General features: G+C 45.3%; 1 protein-coding gene across 2 annotated transcripts in view; it reads right to left on the minus strand.

Moving 5' to 3' along the window:
- Nucleotides 1-8,593: 8,593 nt before the first annotated feature.
- The window catches only part of DENND3 (DENN domain containing 3), a 48,323-nt gene continuing 32,818 nt past the window's right edge, over nt 8,594-24,098 (minus strand). For both annotated transcript variants that reach the window (XM_028736071.2, XM_028736072.2), the window contains exons 15-24: nt 22,233-22,495; nt 21,424-21,594; nt 20,328-20,457; nt 19,497-19,604; nt 17,995-18,131; nt 17,201-17,361; nt 15,397-15,530; nt 12,038-12,150; nt 11,782-11,919; nt 8,594-10,079 (exon numbers count right to left, since the gene is read on the minus strand). In XM_028736071.2, coding sequence (XP_028591904.2) covers nt 9,879-10,079; nt 11,782-11,919; nt 12,038-12,150; nt 15,397-15,530; nt 17,201-17,361; nt 17,995-18,131; nt 19,497-19,604; nt 20,328-20,457; nt 21,424-21,594; nt 22,233-22,495 — 1,556 coding nt within the window. In that variant the 3' untranslated portion in view covers nt 8,594-9,878. The remainder of the gene's footprint in view (nt 10,080-11,781; nt 11,920-12,037; nt 12,151-15,396; nt 15,531-17,200; nt 17,362-17,994; nt 18,132-19,496; nt 19,605-20,327; nt 20,458-21,423; nt 21,595-22,232; nt 22,496-24,098) is intronic.

Below are 24,098 nucleotides of genomic sequence, written 5' to 3' on the forward strand. Positions count from 1 at the left end.
TGTGCACTGTTCCTTCGCAGGTTCATTCCACCCCCACGTCCTCCCTGCTTCCATCTAAAGTCCAAAGTCATTCCTCTTCTTGTTGCGCAGCTGACTCTCCCAGCCTTTGAAACTATAGATGCAAAAGGACAGACAGCCATGTCCACAGCACTGAAAACTCGCACCACCAAGGAGCAGGAAAGCAGCCTGTCTGGTACTCAAGCTGTTTGTGGCTGCTTGTGTGTGGCAGCAGCCCAAGAACTCCTTCCTCCCTTCTCACTAGCTACACCATTTGACATTTGTCTGTGCCAAGTGAGCAGTTACAATGCTCACATATACAAAATGCTGGCGTGAAAGTGGCGAGCTCTACTCTGTTGACATCCCAAGGCATCTTGGTGCCTGGGCTCACTGGGCAAGAATTGCCACCTCTGGGCCTACAGCAGACGAACGGCGCTGACGACTTCAAAAAAGTTGAGTTCAACGAGACAAGACTCCCAGGGAATCATGGTTAACAAAGTCTCAGAAACAAGTCTTTTAATCTGCATCAACCAGCTGTTTCCAAATTAGAAGCCCCCAGCAAACAGGCTTTACTGAGAGCTTTAATTTGATTTTTGTATTCCAGGTTGATGCACACACCCCCCACTCGGCCAAATGATCTCCAAGGTTGCATACAAAACCCTCGAGCAATGCAGAAGGGGTGGGGGAAACCCTACCCAGTGCCCCCTTGATATTGCAGCCCTTCCCTTCAGCTCTGTGATCCAGGACAACAGTCAGGCAGAGCACAGCATTCATGCCATTTGAGAAAAGATGATTGTCATGATACATATTTACACATTGCCTCTCTGACAGGAACACAAGGTGGCTTACAGATTAAAGAAAAAGAACAACTAAAGAGCAGCCTCTATTAGTATGCCCCGCAGAGGACCTTAAGGTCCATGAATAATCATAGTTTAGAGGTCCTGGGCCCTAAGGAAGTCAGATTATCCTCCACCAGGGCCAGGGCCTTCTCAGTGATGGCTCCGACCTGGTGGAATGCTCTGTCCCATGAGACCAGAGCCCTGCAGGATTTAACCTCCTTCCGCAGGGCCTGTAAGACAGAGCTATTCCGCCTGGCCTTTAATTTTAATTCAGTCTGATCTTTTATTTCCCTTCCCTCCCCCTCCCCTTTTATGAAGATTACCCACTCTGAGACCCCACAGCTAGTTCTCCCCTGGCCTCCTCACTGGCCCAAGTAGGACCAATTTAGCCAGCTAGCCCTGATCATCTAATGTTTATTGGATGGATTTCCCCCCTAAATTGATTTTTGAATTCTGAATTTATTGTTATTCACATTTTATACTGTTTTTGTTGCATCTGAACCAGGAAGGGCGGGGTATAAATATAAAAAATAAATAAAATAAAAAGCATTGGTGTAAGCCATTCATTTAAAAGCGAGCACTGATAGAATTAAAACTACACACACACACGACTTCCGGGATAGCGCGAACGGGTAATGGCGGATTCCCTCCGAGCTCCGGAGGGAATCGGCTCCGCTAAGGACGGGTCTTGCCGTGCCGGCGACACGGGGACCCTTAGAAACCGCAGGCGCGGAAGCCTGCGGACATGGTGACTCGGTGGGCACCTTAATCGCCCTCCCTGACCCGCGAAGAGCCTTTTTAAAGGCTACGGAGTGGACCGGAGAGTGGCGTGGTGCTGAGAGTCGATCGCTGCCTTGGCGGAGCGAAGCCGCGAGCCATGACCGGAGAGCGCTATCTTTCTTCCTGAAATTTGGACTGAAACAAATAACCCGTGAGTAGAAGGGAATTTTGGCATTAAAAGTTTTTATACCTAAAATTGAGTACGATCGGGGGTGTGTTAAAAGGAAGTCCGCACCCCCCCCCCCCCACAGAAAGATTCAAAGCAAAGAGAGGAGTACTAAGGCGGAAAGACTTTGGCTTTAAATAGATAACTCTCACGAATTGGATGACAAAGTTATTGTGCTGGAGTGGAAAAGAGCAGAATTTTGAAAGTTTCCTTTTCTCCTGGTAATCCCCCCCCTTGGACCCGGGAGCGCCCTGCGTGAGAGCCCGAGGAAAAAGAATAAAGAGTTTGACAGCTGTCAAAAGAGCTGTCAAACGGAAGGCAAAGACTTGGGACTGTGTTATTGGTACTTTTTCGGACTAAAAAAGCTACATTAAAATTGACCTTTTTGAAACAAAGTGACTGGGAATAATAAAGTGGCTGGGAGCTACAAAGAAACGGATTGTTGGAATAGAATCATGATGGAAATCCCCCTGGAGGGAACTAAAGACATTGCAATGGCTGCAGAAGGGAAACTATGGGCAGAGATTGAAAGGATGTTTTTTCTCGTGGGAACTTTACAAGAGCAAAGTACCACAATAAGTAAACAACTGGAGACTTTCGGTTTGGAACTGAGCAACTCTGCTAATGATACAAAGTTGATGGAAAGAAATTCTGCAGCTGCAGAGAAGGAGATAACTTTGGAGCGGGGGGAAAAAGAAGAAGAAGAAGGAGAGGAACTTCAGGTGGAAAAAACCAACCAAAAGCCTGCAACCTCTGGGAACAAAGGAAACAAAGAAAACGACAAGTGGATTACAAATCTGCAAAAGGAGAGAAAGACAAAGGAAGAAGTCCCCAGAATAACTGGAATATTGGACTATATAAGAGTAAACAAGTATGATTGGGGCTTTTTCATCAAGCAGGAGTATGAGAGACTGAGTGGTCCTGAGCAGAAACTGAAACTTATTGAATTGGAAGGAGGAAAAAATGAGAGGCTGGTGACAGAACCTCTTCAAGAAGAGAGGGCCAACAAAATGGATTACCAACAAAATTGGTGGAGAGAGACTAACTGGGGCTTAAGAGCCTCTGATGTGAGAAACCCGGGCTAAAGCAGCCAATCTATTGGGACATTGGTTTGGGAAGGGACAGAAACCGGGGCAGGGCAGGAGGGGAGAGGAGAATAGTTAAAATCTGAGATTTAGAACTGCTATATTATGATTTTTTGATGCAATATGTGAAGGAAGGAATTCATGGGAGAAGAATTTAGGCCGTACTTAGAGAAAAGATTTATTGTGTAAAACTGGATAAGTTCAAATTGGGTCAAGCATAAGTGACAAATTTTAAGAAAGGATGAGACATTTAAGGGAGGAGAGCAAATAACTTGCTGAGATAATTAATGAAACTGGAATGTGGGAAGGGGGGTGCGGGGAAGTCAATGAAAGAAGGTAATGAAAGTAAGGTTATGCAATTATGTATGTTTTTGTTTTGTTTTTATAAGTCTGTCTGCCTTTTAAAAATTTGAAAACTCAATAAAAATTTATTGAAAAAAAAAAAAAAAAACTACACACACACACACACACACACACACACACACACACTAAAAGTCTATTAAAACCATCCAAGTGATTACAGTTAAAAAAGCAACAGCACAGCCTTTTCACTAAAAGCAGTCCGTTCCCAAATGCATGTTGGAACAAGGAGGTCTATGACTGCCTGCAGAAGGACAACAAGGAAGGAGCCAGTCTGGCTTTTCTGGGGAAAGAGTTCCCGAGTGTGGAAGCAGCCACGGAGAAGGCCCTCTCCTATGTGAGCATGAAACTCTTAATCTCAGGGTTGTGGATTCGAAACCCACTTAGGGCAAAAGATTCCTGCATTTTAGAGAGCTGGACTGGGTGATGCTCACAGTCCCTTCCAACTCTACAATAAAAGAATTAGCTTGGACCTAAGCTGCAGAGGGGACGCGGGTGGCGCTGTGGGTTAAACCGCAGAGCCTAGGACTTGCCGATCAGAAGGTCGGTGGTTCGAATCCCCACAACGAGGTGAGCTCCCGTTGCTCAGTCCCTGCTCCTGCCAACCTAGCAGTTCGAAAGCACCTCAAAGTGCAAGTAGATAAATAGGTACCACTCCGGCGGGAAGGTAAACGGCGTTTCTGTGCGCTGCTCTGGTTCCCCAGAAGCGGCTTAGTCATGCTGGCCACATGACCCAGAAGCTGTACGCCAGCTCCCTTGGCCAATAAAGCGAGATGAGCACCGCAACTCCAGAGTCATCTGCGACTGGACCTAATGGTCAGGGGTCCCGTTACCTTTTTAAGCTGCAGAGGGCTTTATAGGACAGAAAACCAAGTCCAGGATGTGCCCTACAGCACAGAGGGTTCCAGGGCTTTTTTTCAGCCAAAACACCACCTCTTTGGGGAATTGCAGCACCTCTTTGTAGCCAGAGCTGCGCTCAGAGGCTTCAGGCTGCATGCCGCTCTTGGCTTTGTGTCAGAGGCTGTGGGGCAGCACGTCGGAGGCAATGTAGTAATGTGGCCGTAGCGATGCTGGCGGCGGGGCAATCAGGCGGAGAAGGGTCCGCCCCCTCCAAAAAAGCATTCCCCCCCCTAAAAAAAGCTCAGCAACTTTGGCTCCCCCTAAAAAATACTCGACAACTTAGGGTTGTCCGTCCAAACAGAAGTGAGAGTTCCTGCACCTCTTTTTCTAGGGGGGAGGGAGGCATTGGATAGGTCCATAAATTACTTGGGACAGACCCCAGACTGAGGGATCCCAAACACTCCTGGAGGGTACCAGATTGGCGATCTGGTGCTTCCCACAAGCCCTAGCTAAATTACAGTAACGAAGGCAGTAGCAGCCAAAGAGGCTGACTCATTTCTGCCTGGCCAGATGCACAGGTGACGTCAGCCATGCACTTGTTTAAAATGAATGGGCATGTGATGATGCTTTGCACAATAGGCCCTGACCTAGTATGGCAGAGAGTTGTATCCTTGCCCTCCCTGCTCTCTGTTTAGGGGAACATTCACTCAACTGCTCTTGACTCATGGGACCGGATTTCATCCCGTAATTCCAGGCTTCTGTCCATTCAATTTTTTTTATCGGACGCTTTTCCTTTAATTTTGAAGCCATGATGCAAAACCTTTTATTGTTTTAGCCCAGGGAGCAGCAGAAAAGAATGGAGGCTTTGAACGCGATGCAGCAGTTCCTTTTCCTAATAGCTGCCATGCAGCGTTTCCTGAGACGCCAGACCCGAAAAACCTCTGCTGTCACTCCTGAAATGGCCAGCTGTGGAAGCAGCCTCATTGTGATGTGAATTTTGTACCATAACAATGAGCGGCCTCTACTGAGAGCTGGTGTAGACCAGTCGCTAAGGGACGCAGATGAGGCAGAGCTGCACCTCTGTGCTTTCAATGAAACGTTAGGAGGAACTTCTTAGCACTGTTTGACACTGGAACAGATTGGTTTGAGAGTTGGGGTCCTCTCCTTTGCTGTAGTATTTCGGTGGCACGATGCACATTTCTCAGAGACACGATCATTGCTTCCTGCACTGCAAATCCCACTTTGACACCAGGAGGGTTGACTTTAGGTGACCTACCAAGTCCCCTTTCAATTCTATGACTGGAAGACTAAGTTGGAGAGGGCGAAAATATTGATGGGCACATATCAGCAATGAGTTGGGGAGGATAGAATTCTGACAGTTCTTTTTGACACTACAGCATCAAACAGGGAGCATAGGAAGTTCCTCCCTAGGTAATGTACACATAATAACCTTGGCAACCAAGTGCTTGGCGAAGAAGAAGAATTTTAATAATAATTTCATTATTTGTACCCCGCCCATCTGACTGGGTTGCCCCAGCCACTCTGGGAGGCTTCCAGCATATATAAAAACAGAATAAAACATTAAAGACCTTCCCTATACACGGCTGCCTTCAAATGTCACCTAAAGGCATCATCTCCTCGACACCTGATGGGAGAGCGTTCTACAGGGCGGGCGCCACCACCAAGAAGGCCCTGTGTCTGGTTCCCTGCAACCTCACTTCTCGCAGGGAGGGAACCGCCAGAAGGCCCTCGGAGCTGGACCTCAGTGTCCGGGCTGAATGATGGGGGAGGAGATGCTCCTTCAGGTATACTGGGCCGAGGTCGTTTAGGGCTTTAAAGGTCAGGGCCAGCCTGGTTTTGGGGAACACATCTGCCGCTGTCCCTGCCCCCTCCTGCTTGCTGGCTAAGTGCTTGGCCAACTGCAGTCCACACGCTCCATTCCTCAGATCCATTTCCCAATATCTCTTCCCCTATGAGTGTGCTGCCCCCCCCCCCCCGCCAAACTGCCTGGCAATGACAGAGGCACTTTCCAAGCATTTATGCAGATGAATGCAGCAGCAGTGACAAACCCCATGGGTGGTATTGCCGCTATTCAAGCAGCGCCTGTGTTAGTTGCCAGAGTCTGCTAAAGTGGAGTTATCAGTCACGTTACAAAGACAGGCTTTTTTTCAGAGAGAGGGAGGACCAATTTAAAAGGCAAATGATGCGTTGGCAGGATTCTGCTCCTGACTCATGTCATCCTTACGCTCCGTTTCTTCACTCCGGCTAGTGAAGTTTATGTTGGGGGGTGAGAAGGGACAAGCGAGTATTTAACACACACACCCTCCCTTTTCCCAAGCGGAGACGAGAGGAAGGCTTCTCTCTGCCTGAAAAGCTGCAAGGCAAAAGACAAGGCCATTTTATCAGGACCAGAAAGTTGTGCCATATCAGTATCCCTCACCCGCTTCCAATCCAGAAGCCTACAGAAAAACCAACTGGGTTTGCTCCTGCTGTTTCCAACAAGCTGTTATTTAGTGATGGGGGCTGGACCAGGAGGCTGTAAAGGGAGACAGGACAAAATCTGTCAACGGCTTTGACAGCTGTCAACAGCTTTTAGCTCTGATAGTTACTTGGACCTTTCGGAGACAGTATGGTACGCTATTGAATGCCAATCACTGGAGCACCAGTAAGCAAGGACCGCTGCCTCTCTGTATTGCTTCCAGGTGGAATAGGATGGGGAGCCACTCCCTGTTCAGTCAAGAAGCTCATTGGGTGACCTGGGACCAGCCACTGTCTCTTAGAAGAAGAACAAGAAGAGTTTGGATTTGATATCCCGCCTTTCACTCCCTTTAAGGAGTCTCAAAGCGGCTAACATTCTCCTTTCCCTTCCTCCCCCACAACAAACACTCTGTGAGGTGAGTGGGGCTGAGAGACTTCAAAGAAGTGTGACTGGCCCAAGGTCACCCAGCAGTTGCATGTGGAGGAGCGGAGACGCGAACCCGGTTCACCAGATTACGAGTCCACCACTCTTAACCACTACACCACACTGGCTCACCTACCTCACAGGGGTGTTGTGAGATTAAGATGGGGAGGGGGTAATACATGCCAGCAGATACAGCTCCCTGGAGGAAAGGTGGGAGGGGAATCTAATCAATAAATTCAGCAAGGCTTTGCTTATGTCCTTTCTCCAGCACCTACTGGAGCACCAAAGCTTCTCTTTACTTTGCTCCCTGCATTGAAAAGGATGGCAGAGACCGGCCGCGAGGCCCTTGTATTGCAAGGAGTGTTGTGAAGGATGCTCTGTGCCCAGCTTAGTGAGGAATACAGAAGGTGCCCAGTACCAGTTTGAGACATTTGCTGTCCCTGGTGCACCTTCTTACACTGCAAACCTCAAGAGCTGTGTCTCAGCCGATCAGCACGACCAAACAGTGAGCAGAACAGCGACTGCTGTGTCCATTGCTGGTGCTGCCTAGAATATGTCCTTTCATTTGATGCAAGCAACACGAGTACGAATCAGCACAAATGCTTCTTTGGCTCAAAGCTCCGATGCTATCAGAGTTCGAAAATGAAGAAGGAATGTCACAACAGCTGTGTACTACTTATCTTTGAAAGACTGGCTGCTAATAATTCAGGTGGCTTGTTAAATTTCACTTGGTGGTGGTCTACAAAAGGCTGTATGCCTCGTCTCTGGTGCCATTAATACTTTGGGTTCCAATTAAATTTTACTCTGTGCTGACCTGCTTGCTCATATATATATAATTTTTAAAAAATAATTTACATTTCAAAATATTCACTTAGACCTTAAAACAATTACTTCCCTTCTTCTCTTTCCATGGTTCATTTTGCATACAATACATCCCTGCATATTTTATATGAACTAAACCATTCGGTAATCCATTGTTACACCATCAAAACTTGTTTACAATGTTTAATTTATCTTAATGCTACCATTTATCTTAATGCGTTAACTTTTGCACTGCTGCAATCTGCTGGAAGGGATGCGGGTGGCGCTGTGGGTTAAACCACAGAGCCTAGGACTTGTCGATCAGAAGGTCGGCGGTTCGAATCCCCGCGACAGGGTGAGCTCCCGTTGCTCAGTCCCTGCTCCTGCCAACCTAGCAGTTCAAAAGCACGTCAAAGTACAAGTAGACAAATAGTTTCTGCTCTGGCGGGAAGGTAAACGGCATTTCCATTCGCTGCTCTGGTTCGCCAGAAGCGGCTTAGTCATGCTGGCCACATGACCCGGAAGCTGTACGCCGGCTCCCTCGGCCAATAAAGCGAGATGAGCGCCGCAACCCCAGAGTCGGTCACGACTGGACCACGACAGGGATCCTTTTACCCTTTATTTTTAATCTGCTGGAGAAATCTGCTCCTCTTAGAGGTAGAGATGGCAGTGCAATACAAAAGTCACAGTTTCCACACGTGTATGGATACAGATGTTTGATGTCAGCTGAAGTATGAATCCCATCCTTCTTAAGCTGATCTGTGTATTCGCTATCCCAACCCGTTACATTCAGTAGCTAAGAAAACGAAAGGTTAGCTTCAGCTACTCAAAAAAGGCATGGTTTTATTAGTAGATAGAAATCCTTCTGTTACTCACAGGGTATATGAAATTAGCAATTTGTAACACTTCAATCTTTTATTAAATTGTTTACAAAAATAGCAAACATTTCTGTCTTTACAACACTATCCAACACACTATCCCAATACGAAAGTTAAGGCCGTCAAAAGTTTCCTTCAGGCTCTCTATGTAATTGCTTTATATGTTAAAAAGTTGGAGGACAGAATTGCTTATTTACATTTCAGCTATAAATATAAAAAAAAAAATGGCAGGGGAATGACTCATTTGTGAGTAAGGACTCCTGGTGTGAATGTCTGTTGAAGGGAAGAGCACCAGTTGCTTCAAGTCGGCATTTTGTGTGATGCACCAGGCAATGTAACTTACAAACTTTTTGAAAAGCTGCGGGAAGTAAGAGCATTTGAAAAGGGAGGAGTGGCATAGCTTATGTTCGCAAATAAATGGGAGCACCTTTGAAAATTAAGGTACAATATAAAATTATTCCATCTCACTGGCGTGTGTTAAACGTATAAACACAGAAAGCAGCAGTCCCACTTTTAGGGAGTTGAGAACCTGATTTACAATTTACTTTCAGATCAGCAAGTAACCACAATCCTCAGAAGGGGATTCAATGCACTAGTGCTAGTGGAAAAGTCTCGTGACTGCAGCACCCTGGGCGGGAAAAGCTTATATTTTACTATAGTGATCTCTACAGTGTAGTGAGAACCTCCCTTCTTGCAAAAGCATCCTCATTCATTCTCAGTGGAGTAACTCAACCTGGAACGAGTTTTGAGATCAACAACGGTAAGCCAGGAAAAGACAGGTCTCTGTCAACCAACTTATCCCATTTAAAAGACCCTATATAGTCTTAAGGGCAATAGTCATCATTCACCCTTCTAAGCTTAACGGATTAATTGCACTGCAACGGTTTGTCATTCAGGAAGCACAGAACCCGATTACGCTGTCTGAACAAGGTGCCATTGATCCTACAACGCAGCAAATAATAAACTTCAGCTGGTATCTACAATTTGATATTAAAGACTCATTCAATGATTTCCTAGTGCATTTTCAAGTTTCTTACTCAGTGTATTCACGGTCATAATATAAATTTACTCCTGCTATTCTAGAACAGAAATTCTAGAACAATTACCCTGAAAAGTGATCTGATAAGTTAAAACATTGAAGGAAGAACAAGATGCACCCAAGACTGAAGCCAACGGGCTCTCTGTGCCCAGCCTTAAAAACTGAATTAAACAAAACTGAAACACTGAACTTTATTCAACCTTCCAGATTGCTATCTTCCCTTCTTCCTTTCCAGAGCCGCTAAGAACGTATCTGTCCTCTGCTGAGCAAAGAGCTTTCACCGTGTCGATGTGCCCAACCAATTCTTTCTCCACCGTTTTCTTTTCCACATCAACCACATAGATCTTTCCTTTGGTTTTGCCTTGAGAAAGACCTCTGCCGCCAACCCATATCTGAAAGGCAAACACGTCCTTTTAAAACAAAATACTGTATTTCCATTGTGCATGTAAATATGCATTATTTTAATCATTTATTCCGGCAGTAACAGGAGCAGCTGCAAGAAAGGAGATGGGGGAGACCTCAAACTGGTGACTAATAGCTAATTTATTAATACAAGTACTAATGCCCAACTTATTTTGGCAGATGTGATCACCTTCAGGAGACACAAATATATATCTCATCTTTAATGCCTCAGCATACTTTCTGAGATGTTTTGTTGAAACAGGAAAACAGAGAACTACATAGTAATATGGATCAACTCAACATGTTAGTTGCATAACCAAGTGAAGTTTAACATTTAGTAACCATGTCAGCTAGCATCACCGTATATTACCGTACTTTTATACGGTATATTACCGTACTTTTCCATATATAAGACACCCCCTATTTTGGGGGGCCCTATTTTGGGGGACGCGGGTGGCGCTGTGGGTAAAAGCCTCAGCGCCTAGGGCTTGCCGATCGAAAGGTCGGCGGTTCGAATCCCCACGGCGGGGTGCGCTCCTGCTGCTCGGTCCCAGTGCCTGCCAACCTAGCAGTTCGAAAGCACCCCCGGGTGCAAGTAGATAAATAGGGACCGCTTTCTAGCGGGAAGGTAAACGGCGTTTCCGTGTGCAGCTCTGGCTCGCCAGAGCAGCGATGTCACGCTGGCCACGTGACCCGGAAGTGTCTTCGGACAGCGCTGGCCCCCGGCCTCTTCAGTGAGATGGGCGCACAACCCCAGAGTCTGGCAAGACTGGCCCGTACGGGCAGGGGTACCTTTACCTTTACCTTAATTTAAGAAAATGGGGGGAGATGGCACAGAGTTGTTGAGCTTGGGGGGTTACCCAGGGTTGTTGACCTTTTTTTGAGGGGGGGTGCCAAAAATTGCTCACCAACACGCATCACAAAATCCGCCTCTTGACTATCCTCTTGCTGGCAGAAGCTGCCAATCACCCGCCCTTATTACCACAGCGCCAGCCAATCAACACCGGACATTGATGCAATAACCATAAGACGCCCAAAAGCCGCTGACAGCCGCAGCAACAACCAATCAAACGTCCACCCTATGCACTATCCATGTATAAGATGACCCCAACTTTTAAACATAAATTTTACAGAAAAAAACCTGGTCTTCTACACGGAGTAGTACGGTAATTGTTATTTAAATTAAAATAAGGTATTTGAGACAGCCCACTCCATTGTAAGTAAATTATAAATAGTTGGTAGTTATAACTAGGAAGGGGAGAGTATGGTTATCCACAGGCTGTCAGATGCAAGCAAACTGATAAATGACAGAACACACCATTTTGCCTTCACTAATTCTGGATGCGTCATGAAAAAGCTACGCAATGCCATTCTGGAGTCCTTGAAGGAAAAATACAAAAAAATACTTTCCAAGTGTGGCTGGTTCATTAAACAATGAGAGGATTGTAGCTTAAGAACCCTGAAACCAAATCCATGAGCCGAACCGAACTTTAGATTTGTGATGTGGCAAATCTGAGAGGAGCTTCAAAAGCAGCTTGTAATTCTAGAGAGGGGAGAAGTTAATTCAATGAACCACAATTCAATGGAGTTAGCAAGCAGCTCTTGCATAAACCTAGGCGGACTTCTGTATCATAGCAGAGATCACTGAATAAGCCACAAGAGGCAAACAGAGTTCCTTTGCATCCGATTTACCTGGTTTTTAACTTTCATCATACACGTGATCTCTGAGCAGTCTTGCAAGCTGATCTTTTGAGAGGGTGTCGAGAGATCAGTCATGTTCCAGAAATACAACTCAGTGCTCGCTGAACATGATGCCAGCACTTGCTCACTCTAAGGCAAAAGCGAAGAGAAAGGCAAGAGAATACTTGTATTAATGCAAACGACTGTCTAGCACGTTTAGGTTAAGGTGCTAGTAACAAATCGACTGCCGCAATCTACTGTTACATACCTCGGGGAACAACTGGAAACAGAGGAAGGGCGTAGCTCTCACGTTGTCTTCCATTTGTACCCTTTGCCGAATAATACCGTTTGTTGAGAGGACAAGAATACAGCTCCCTATACCTTAAAACAAACATTCATAAAGCGCTTAGTAACAAAGATATTATTGTCTCATTAAAGCAGAAATGAAGATGGTGGTGGATGGATCCTTTACACTAAATAAGTAAATACAAGGCATGACCGAAAAGTAGGGTGAATCACCCCTGTACGTGATAATAGGAACTGCCGGATTCACGGAGACATGTGGGAGGTGTCTGTCTGTATCTCAGCTACCATAGGGACATGTGTCTCAGCATTTATTTGACAGCCTACGTTCATGTGGCAGCTGTTTTGTTGTTGTTTAGTCATCTTAGTCGTGTTCGACTCTCCGTGACCCCTTGAACCAGAGAATGCCTTGGAAACTCTCACTTTCTTCTTGGCAAAATACTGGAGTGGTTCTCCAGTTCCTTCTCCAGGTGGATCACATTTAGTCTAAACTCTTGGCCATGACCTGTCCAACCTGGGTTTTTTTTAGTAATAATAATAATACCTTTATTGTCATTGTACAACCTGTGTACAATGAAATTAAACGAGCCTCCCTCCCCCCTGCACCCAAACACTCAATCTCTTATCAAACAACACACCACCTCGCAAGTCAATTTCGCTATATTATTTTCCGTTCAACAGCCTAACAGCCCACGGATAGAAGCTATTTTTTAGCCTGTTGGTACAGCTGATTATACCTCTATATCTCCTGCCCGAGGGCAGAAGATTAAAGAGGTGTGGCCAGGGTGTGAGTCATCCCGGAGAATTTTTCACGCTCTCCTAAGGCAACAATCCCTTGCGATGTTAATAGTGCAGTGCGTTGTGAGAAGAGAGTCAATATGAAATTCTGAGAAGAAATTGTGAGAAGAGAGTCAATATGAAATTCTGTTTCAAATGGGGTAAATCGGCATCGGAAACCCACGAAATGCTCACAATTGTGTATGGAGATGAAGCTGTAACCCGAAAGACAGCGTATGAGTGGTTTAAGCATTTCCGTGAAGGGAGGTGTCAGGGAACTGCCATCAGCTCAGTGGCGAGAGGTGGAAAGGCAGCTGGATTACAGAGAGCCCCCAAAGATCGTGGGAAGCAGCACTTCCTCAGCGGAGGAGGGAGGTCCCACCTCAAGTGGGGAAGAGCTGCAGGGCTTGGAGGATGAAAGGAAGAGCCAAGGCACCGTGCCTGAGCAAAGAGGAGAGGAGGGAGGTCCCCCTTTACCCAAGCCTTCCTTGTGCAGTAGGTTTTCGTGCAGAGAGGGGAGGCGTCGGCTGGGGGTCACGAAACTACTCTGCTGGGGAAAGTTTAAGGACTGACCATTCTCAGATTCTGCTAGTGACTGAGGAAGACATGGAGTTTAGGCGTTCTGCACTGTAAATGCTTTGCACCAGTAATAAAGCTTTTGAAAAGACCAGTGAGGGATCTTGCCTGTTCGCTCTCCACCCAATAGGCATAACAGGCGGCAAACCATTGAAGAGGACCCTCAGTCTGGCAGACCGTCAACAAGCAGAACAGTGGCAAATGGTGACAAAGTTCAAGACTTATTGATGCGGGATCAGCGTTTGGCCATCTGAAGGATGGCAAAAGGATTTCATATTCCATGTGAAATCGTTCCTAAGGTTACTAACTGGGAAGATTCGATATCAGAAAGACCAAAAGTTTATCGAGGATTGGGGGAGATTTACAAAATATCTGAAAAGCATATGTGATGCACAGACAACGCTTGTTGGTTTTGAAGAGTCTCTGTGAAAAATTAAGAAATATTGTAAAAAAGAAAGTAGGAGAAAGGAAGAGGAATGGTTAAAGGCAATAATAAGTTCAGAAATGCGTGAACAATAGAAATTTTAACGAAAGAGTGGCAGAGAAACTGAGGGAAGTCAAAAATTGATGAATGTGTGATTAAATATGAGTTGATTGTATAAAAATGTTTGGAAAATGAATAAAAATTATTATATAAAAAAAAGAAAACATTCCTGAGGTTACTGAGTTGTCCCACCCTCCATATTCTCCCAATCCGGCCCCACCGGATTTCTTTCTTTTTCCAAAACTGAAATCTGCACTGAAAGGGCACAGATTTCCCAACATTTCACATGTCCAAGCTGCTGTGACAAGGGAACTGAAAGCAGTATGAAAAGAGGACTTCTCCAGAAGTTTCCAAAAGTTCTACGAACATTGTCAATGGTGCGTTGTATCGGATTTCTGTCCGATTTCTGTGACCATTCGCCCAACTTTCCGGTCACACCTTGTATTTTTTTTCTGACCTTAACACTAATATTCTTAACTATTGAATAGTTTAGCAAAAGGATATACAGTGGCACCTTGAGTTACAAACGTCTCAGGTTACAAACGCATCAGGTTACAGACTCTGCTAACCTGGAAAAGTTACCGTATTTTTCGCTCTATAGGACGCACCCAACCATAGGACGCACCTTGTTTTAGAGGGGGAGAACAAGAAGAAAAAAATTCTCCCCCTCTCTGCTCAGCGCCCCTTCAGCGAAGCGGCAGGAGAAACGGAGCGCTCCCTCTGCGCTTCAGAGGCTTCGCGTTGCTATCTCTGAAGCCAGGGAGCCTGCATTCGCTCCATAGGACGCACACACATTTCCCCTTAATTTTTGGAGGGGGAAAAGTGCGTCCTATAGAGCGAAAAATACAGTACCTTGAGTTGAGAACTTTGCCCCTGGATAAGAACGGAAATCGTGTGCCAGCGGCACAGCGGCAGCAAGAGGCCCCATTAGCGAAAGGACCCCTCTAGTTAAGAACAGTTTCAGGTTGAGAACAGACCTCCAGGACGAATTAAGTTAGTAACTAGAGGTCCCACTGTAAATGGTTCACAGGAAAGAAAAGAGAACGTGTTTGGGACCCTAATCTGGTTCACTGCACCTTTTGGGAGCTCCCCCTATTTTCTGGTGCTGCCTTCTTCCTATTATGCATTGAAGGGAGATACCAACACTGTTAGGAAAACTCCTGTTTCTGATAGGAGTTTGTCAGGTTCATGAGCAGCAGGTGAGCTCTCTTCCTAATGCAGAGAAATGCTTCTGACAAAGCATTGAAACAACACGCCTACATTTGCAGCAAGGAAGAGTCTTCCCAGAAATGAAATTTAAATTAATCAGTCCCACGGTTTCAGCTAAAGTTATTATAAGCATTTGGCTGAAGGTCTCCAAGAAAGAGCAGGGGAAGGCTGAAGGTGGCTGATTTCTTATGAATCAAAGTCAGATATGGCTTCCCCACCCTCTTCCTTTTAAATTACCGTACATTCTTTTCAGGTAGATGAAGACACAGGAAACTTACAGCACCAAAGCCTGTTACTGTGGAATTTGATGGCAGTCAGAGTTTCACAGGGCAGCTGGAATCTGTGGTTGACTTTCAAGGTGCTGATGTCCCACATAATCACTGTCCCGTCCACGCTGCAAGAACAGGCCTCACTGCGCATGCGCAAGGAAAGTACGTGATGTTAGGACATGTGTTGCGAAAAAAGTAGACATAAAAATTAATGCAGTAGTATCTCATTCCGGAAGACCGCTCGAGTTCCAAAACGTTCGAAAACCGAAGCATTTACTTACGCAAGACTCAATACGGAAGCCGTGTGGCACATTCAACTTCCAAAAAGCATTCAAAAACCAAAGCATTTACTTTCAGGTTTTCGATGTTCGAAAACCGAAACATTCAACTTCCGAGATGTTCAAAAACCAAGGTACCACTGTACTGTGGTTGAAGTAACAACATGTAATTCTATTCATGAGTCACTATCTGCCAGAGAAGTCAGTGTGTGTGTGTGTGTGTGTGTGTGTGTGTGTGTGCTGTTCAGTCTTCAAACATTACCTTTACCCCACCTGCTTTTAAGCTAAAAAAAAAATCACATTCCAAGTTTTGTGGTATCTAGATTCTAGCCTCCCTTCAATGCAATGCAGAGGGAGTGAACTAAAACTTGTCCAATAACACTTCTCCTGCTTTAGGGCTCCGCTGCTGTTTATATCCGTAAAATAGCCTACTATATCCGATCTCATGAATTAGATATTGAGACAGACAGACAGACAGACAGACAGACAGACACACACACACACAACTGAGGAACCAGGTTTTGGAACTAAGACCTCAGCTCAAACCTGGTGTCATCCAAACTGGACTGCTCTTATTTCAAATGTGCTCATACCTCCCCAGCATCCACCTGGACAAAAGGCGAAAATGTGACTGGAAGATGAATTACGCACATTTTCTAGTTTCTAAGCTCATCTCTTCGCAAGGAGTTTTCTTGCTATTTTGACACATCTCATGGATTAGAAAGTTCTGCAGGCGACAGGAGAGAACCAGCCACTACCTCGGGGCAAGGGAACCTTTGGACCTCCAGAAATTATTGGACTTCACCTCCCAATCAGCCACAACCAGCATGACCAGGAGTCGGGGGTTTTGTAATGCAGGACGACAAGAGGACTGCAGGTTCCCCGTCTCTCTTTTTCACTTAAAATTTATAGGTGAAATATTTCATGTAGATACCCAGACATGCACAAGAGAACAGAAATGTTTTACAAACTGGTGCATCATCCAGCTTCTCTCGCAAAAACCATGAATGGTTGTAGTTCCCACAGCTCTCATGTGCAACCCTTTTACTGCGCTTCCTTTTCCTTCCCCATGAAATTCCTCATACTTGGACATTTGGCTTCATTGGGTTTAAAAAAATGAACTTCTCGCTATAAATTTCCCCCGCATGCTAAGACTGCACAGTTGCAAAGCTACCCCCTTGTATTCCAACAATAGTTTCCACTAAACTTTGTTAATAAGTTCAGTGTCCTCTAGGTTTTGAGGAAAATAAATTCAAAGCTGCTCTCCCATTTTTCACCTAGAGGTGGGCTGAAATTAAGAGGTCCTAAGAAACAGGGACTCAGAAATTCCTCAAGCAACTGCCTATCAGGAGGTTCACAGCCTGGTTTTTGGCAGCACATCATAGTACCATTTTGAGGGAAACACTTTGAGGAAAAAGAGGGTCCACCAATAGAAGTCTCTCCCTCTCTCTCTCTCCCCTGGTCCCTTACACTCAGGATACAATCCCAGTTGGTCTTTGAACAAGAGAACCTGCCATACTATATATTTAGCTGACCTGGAGCTGCTATCCCCGTTTTTCACAATGATGTCCACAACTTCGGAGCGATGGTCGTTCAGCTGCTTATTGCAAGACATGCTGTGGGTGTTGATCAAATAGATAATGGAGTCCTGAGAACCGATCCAGACTTGGCTTTGTTCCACCATTACCATACAATTCTGCATTTGTAAGAAGAAGAAGAAATACTCAGCAAGACTATATCACTGCAACATGGAAGCTCTCAATATCACACCAAAACGTTAAATCCCTGAAAAGCCTTGATGATTCTGAAAGACACACAAATGTTTTCCAGGGGTGAAATTCTACTTAACTGTGTGTAACCTTGAGCCTCTTGGATGGGCAGTTCCCTATCCCAAACACTGTTCTCTGAGGGAGGAGAAGCATCTGTCTCTACTGAACTTAAGGAAACACCTGTACCCCTTTCTGACATACGCTGCTTAGAAACTTGAGCCTCTCAGGTCCTCTCGGCAGTATCTCTTTGCCCCCATCTCTCAGTGAAGCCTTGAAGAATTCCAAACAGTGTGCGTCAATTTCATAAGCAGCTAGCCACTATTTACCTCCCAAGAAAAAAACACAGGTGGTTTTCCTTCTGCCCCAGATACAGTATATCTGGACAGAATATATTGTCACATAAATAACAATGAAACAGAAAAACACCCAACACAGCTCACATCTACCAAAACAAAAACTAAAAGGATGAAAAAGTTTAAAAAGTCAAAACGCCCATGCGCGCTTCAATACTTTTTGCTAGCAAATTAAAATTTATGCGGTATTTGCACAGTGTTGCTTACCAGTTTAGAGTTTCCTACTTTAAGATAGTGCTGTATGGACCACGTAGATGCATCGAATACGACCACCTTCCCTTCATTTAAGGCACACCATAATTTTGGGTGGGCATCCCCATGCTTTTCTGCTGGATCAAGTTGCCCTAAGCGTTGGAAGGAGAAAACGGTGACACACTTGATATAAAATACGTTTGAACCAAATACATTATCAAGCAATGTACTATCTAAGAATATAAATCTGGCTATGCCATCTTACAGATTGGGCTACTGGGGAACACTGTGAAGAGCAGCTGTATTTCTGATGCCTATTAACATCTCCCTCAGCTGTTACCTTTTTCACTAAGAAAGCTTAACAGAGCCAAGCTTTTCACACGAAGCTTAACAGAGCCAAGAATGGAGACGATGAGGGTTTCAACCCATCAGTTTTACTGGAAGACCTGCTCCTGAACTATTTCCAACATGGGTGGTGATTATAAGAACCACGCTTCAGCTTAAAGTACCGGCACTTTCTAGACTGGCAGGAGCACAAAGAGAAGAAATACTTTTTCTGGTTGCATAGCCAAAATAAATTATTTTGATACTATGCTATGCTACACTGAAATGCTTATATGTTCCTTTGATTGTCCTTAAATGTCATCCTTTTCTGCCACAGCCTCTGAGAACCACTGCAGTACGGTATTCACTCCTGAACTACTCTGTCATGTGTCATTTAGCTCAGGGTTTTCCAAACTTGTGTCTTCAGCTTTTTCTTCTTTGGACTACAAATCCCATCATCCCTAGCTAGCAGGACCAGTGGTAAGGGATGATGGGAATTGTAGTCCAAAACAACTGGAGACCCAGTTATGGGAAACCCTGATTTAGGCTACACAGAATAGTGAGATAAATAAAGGTAAAAGGTAAAGGATCCCTGGACGGTTAAGTCCAGTCAAAGGCGACAATGGGGTTGCGGCGCTCATCTCGCTTTCAGGCCAAGGGAACTGGTGTTTGTCCACAGACAGCTTTCCGGGTCATGTGGCCAGCATGACTAAACCGCTTCTGGCACAACAGAATACTTCGATGGAAACCAGAGCGCACGGAAACACTGTTTACCTTCCCGCCGGAGCGGTATCTATTTATCTACTTGCACTGGCATGCTTTCGAACTGCTAGGTTGGCAGGAGCTGGGACAGAGCAACGGGAGCTCACCCCGTCGTGGGGATTCGAACCGCCAACCTTCCGACTGGCAAACCCAAGAGGCTCAGTGGTTTAGACCACAGTGTCACCCGCGTCCCTTTTTAGTGAGATAAATATTTGGCCTTGGAATGAGGATACCAGAGTTCTTACTGCCTCCTCTCCTCGGCCACGTATCTCACCAGGAGGCCTCTTTGTGTTATCTACCCCAACTTCTACAGTTGTTGAGAAGCCAACATACCCCATCCTGACACACTGGGGTGCTGCAATGTCACCGAGTGCCACCAACTCCAATTGTTCCCTGACACACACCCCTTCCAGGAATACAGTATTCCATACCTGGTGTGTAAAGTAAGACTTCTACTGCTTGTGGAAAAGTTTCCCCAGCTGACGGATTAATCTTGTGCTTGAGCGTTTCTCTTGTTGTTTTGGGGACCATCATGGGCACTGAAGAAGAGCAGACAAATACATGTTGTTGTTTTTCAAAGTTACTGTCAGGCCCAGGAGGATAAAAAGGTAAAGGGACCCCTGACCATTAGGTCCAGTCGTGACCGACTCTGGGGTTGCGGCGCTCATCTCGCTTTATTGGCCGAGGGAGCCGGCGTTTGTCCGCCGCTTCCGGGTCATGTGGCCAGCATGACTAAGCCGCTTCTGGCGAACCAGAGCAGCACACAGAAACGGCGTTTACCTTCCCGCTGGAGCAGTACCTATTTATCTACTTGCACTTTGTGCTTTCGAACTGCTAGGTTGGCAGGAGCTGGGATCGAGCAACGGGAGCTCACCCCGTCGCAGGGATTCGAACCGCCAACCTTCTGATCGGCAAGTCCTAGGCTCTGTGGTTTAACCCTCAGCGCCACCTGCGTCCCTGCCCAGGAGAATAAACACATGCAAATGCCTGAAGAAATAAAGGCCAGTCACAGGACGAAAACAGAAGTCCGTTTGGAAGGCAGTCAGAATAGCCACACAACAGGTCCTAGCATTCTGCTCCCCCTACTATTAGCCCTGGGCCTTTGGGTGCAGTCAAACTCTGACACACTGTACTCTGGCCCCTAGGTATTCCTGGGCTTGGTGCATGATTGGAGATGCCTTGGCCCAATAGAGTTCTGGATGACGCTCTTAGATACAGAACAACAGTCCTAGCAGGAGCATTTAAGCCACAAACCAGCTCACCTTCATTCTTCATCTTGTCAAAGTAAGATAGCTTGGAAGCAGCATAAATGATCTTAGAGGACTGCAATATACCCACGACTGCATCCATCAGGAGAACGTTCGTAAGTGCTTGTTGAATATATTGAGGGTCCTAGGGGACAAAATGAAAAGAAGCCATTATGTTCTGTGAACCGCCCTGAGACCTCCGGGTACAGGGCGGTATATAAATTCAATAAATAACAATAATACTTGCTTTTTGCCTTCTGTTCCTTTTGTTTTAAGAAAAAGCCCATGTTTATCTCCCAATGTGTATGTCCATGATCATCCCATTCGGCTTTGCATGTGTGCATAATGCAATATTCTATATAATCACATTACCAAATTCAATCTAACAATATGAAGCCTTTGTTTATTTACTTATTAAGTTTAGAGGAGGAAATACTTTCCTTCAGGACCCTTAACTACCATCCCATTAACAGTAAAAACGGATTGCACCAATCCATCCAGAATCAGGTTGAAATGTGCGCCAAGGAAGCCATACAACAAAACGGTTGTTTAAAATATGGATACAGAAGATGTCAGGCGCATTCATCAACAGTATCGTGGTTTTTGTAACGACGGCTGCAGTATTGGCAAAATTGGTCACTTCACTTCTCTAATTATTAATCTTCTCTTACAACTGAAGGCGAGCGAAACATGGGAATTTGGAAAGTCAATGAGATAGTAAGTAAAGGTAAAGGGACCCCTGACCATTAGGTCCAGTCGTGACCGACTCTGGGGTTGCGGCGCTCATCTCGCCCTACTGGCCAAGGGAGCCGGCGTACAGCTTCCAGGTCATGTGGCCACCAGAGCAACGCACAGAAACACCGTTTACCTTCCCGCCAGAGTGGTACCTATTGATCTACTTGCACTTTGACGTGCTTTCGAACTGCTAGGTTGGCAGGAGCAGGGACCGAGCAACGGGAGCTCACCCCGTCGTGGGGATTTGAGCCTCCAACCTTCTGATCAGCAAGTCCTAGGCTCTGTGGTTTAACCCACAGTGCCATAGTAAAAGCATACAAAACTTTTCTTTTGACAATACAAAATGTATTTCAACTGCCAATTCAAAGTGCCAGACCTTGTGATCATCCGCCATTTTCTTCCCGGCCCACATCTCCTTCACCATCAAGTGCCACAGGTCACATTCAGATTTAAGATTTGCTTCGAAAACCTCCTTTTTGGACACGGCTTTTATCTTTAGGGTGGGAATCCGGAGAAGCAGGAAAGCAACTGTCGTACTCTTCACTTCCTGGGTTTGGGGGCAGTGGGTGAAGACAGAGAAATTAGAACTTAAAACTGAAATGAGGCAAAGTACAGCTACACAGCCGTCTCCTCCAAATCCCTTCCCCGTAAAGTTTTCAGTTCCTCGGATTCTAAGCTCTTTCCGGAGACTTGCTTTTCTCTAAACCAGGCATGGCCAAACTTGGCCCAAACTTGTTTTGGGACTACAATGCCCATCATCCCTAGCAAACAGGATCACTGGTCAGGGATGGAGCCCCCTGGATTGTATTGTAAGCGATATTATTAAAATACTGAGGGGTGGGAGAGTTTGCACGCGAGTTCCAGTAAGAGATGGCAAGAATTTCCAGGGCTGAACAGGTTGCCAAACATGCCCCCAGACACAACTGACCCGAAAAATTAAACTTTGGTGTGGCAAAACTGATGTTAAAAGCCAAACACGTACACAAGATGATAATGACTGTTTCAGATACAGGGTTGCCTCAACTATTTCTTGTGCATACCACCATCAGCCCTAAAGCACATAAATATATAAAAGGCCTCTTTAAAGGCCACCAACAGGGATATAAGGTAGCCCCAAATCTGCAGTCGTATAATAAATATCTTCAAAATTAGGGAATTCGGCTATTGAGTCTATGTCGCACTCACCTCTATGTCCCTGAAAGTTGCAATCTCTTGGTAGCCGGGCCGGACTCCTTCCGTCAGGAGGAACAAGCGCTTCTGAGTCATGGCTATTTTCCCAACTCCTTTGTTCGTTTTAACAGAGGACGACAACTTGTAGACACATTCGTTTTTGTCTAAGCGTTCTATCACGCTGGGGGGCAGGTTTACTTCTTGCGCTTCGGCTTCCGTTTCCTTCCAGTAGGTGTAAAAGTCCTTAAATGTTTCTGGGTCTATTTGTTTCTGATGTCCTTAAATGAAAGGAACCATTATTTCCTGTTAACATTTCTAGGTAAAGGTAAAGGAACCCCTGACCATCAGGTCCAGTCATGGCCGACTCTGGGGTTGTGGCGCTCATCTCGCTTTATTGGCTGAGGGAGCCAGCGTACAGCTTCCGGGTCATGTGGCCAGCATGACTAAGCCGCTTCTGGCTAACCAGAGCAGCACTCGGAACCACCGACCTGATCGGAAAGTCCTAGGCTCTGTGGTTTAGACCACAGCGCCACCTGCATCCCTTGTTAATATTTCTACACGAAGCCAAACTAGTTCCTCCTTTCACCCAAGCAGTGGGACAAGGTTTTAGCTTCTGTGGCAAATGTGTTTTGAGATTATAAACCACGTCTTACAACATTTGGAATTTATTGGACTCTGTTTCATTCATGTAGAAAGGGATTGTCTATGACAACATGTCGCTGGAGATGTAATAGGGAAAATGATTATTTGAAGCATATGTTTATGCAATGTCCAACGCTTACAAATTTTTGGAGGAAAGTATTAGCATGCATAAATACTACTTGGGGGGGGGGGGGATAAAAATTGTCAGATGATAATATTATCCTAAACCATATGCCAACAATATGGGGTTTGACAGCGGGTCAACTTAGATGGACTCTTTGCACCGTTACTGCAGCCAAAAGACTGATATTGGTTCATTGGAAAGAGAATACCTTTGACCAATGGATACAAGATATGATAACTCAACATATGAACTGATTGCTTTTAGACACAGATTGTGTATGGATAAATATAATAGTATCTGGAATGCATTTATAAAAATTATAATGACCTGTTAATAATGTTATATTCATTGGAATAATCATACTATTTATATACCTCACTGGCCTTGCCTTGCAGACAACTTCATTGTCCAGAAAGTGGGAGAAGCAACAAGAGGAACAGCCATTTTAGATCTGGTCCTAACCAATGTTGATGACCTGGTTAGTGGGGTAGAAGTGGAAGGATCATTAGGCACGAGTGATCATGCTCTTCTGAAGTTTACTATACAGCGGAAAGGAGCAGCCAAGCATACTAGGACTCAATTTCTTGACTTTAAGAAAGCCGACTTCATAAAACTTAGGGAAGTGCTGGGTGAAATCCCATGGACAGTAATACTAAAAGGAAAGGGAGTTCATGATGGCTGGGAGTTTGTTAAGAGGGAGATAGTAAAAGCACAACGTCAGGCAATACCAATGAGACGGAAACATGGAAGGTGCCTAAAGAAGCCAGGGTGGCTATCTAAAGAACTTTTAACTGAGTTAAGATTAAAAAAGGATGTGTACAAAAAATGGAAAAGGGGGGAAACCACCAAAGAGGAATTCAAACAAATAGCCAGCACGTGTAGACACAAAGTCAGGGAAGCTAAAGCACAGAATGAACTCAGGCTTGCTAGAGAGGTTAAAAGCAACAAAAAAGGCTTTTATGGGTATGTCCGTAGCAAAAGGAAGAACAAAGAAACAGTGGGGTCACTCAGAGGAGAAGATGGTGAAATGCAAACAGGGGACACAGAAAGGGCTGAACTCCTCAATGCCTTCTTTGCCTCAGTCTTCTCCGATAAAGAAAACAATGCCCAACCTG

Source organism: Podarcis muralis, chromosome 8, assembly GCF_964188315.1.
Source record: "Podarcis muralis chromosome 8, rPodMur119.hap1.1, whole genome shotgun sequence".
Classification (NCBI taxonomy): domain Eukaryota; kingdom Metazoa; phylum Chordata; class Lepidosauria; order Squamata; family Lacertidae; genus Podarcis; species Podarcis muralis.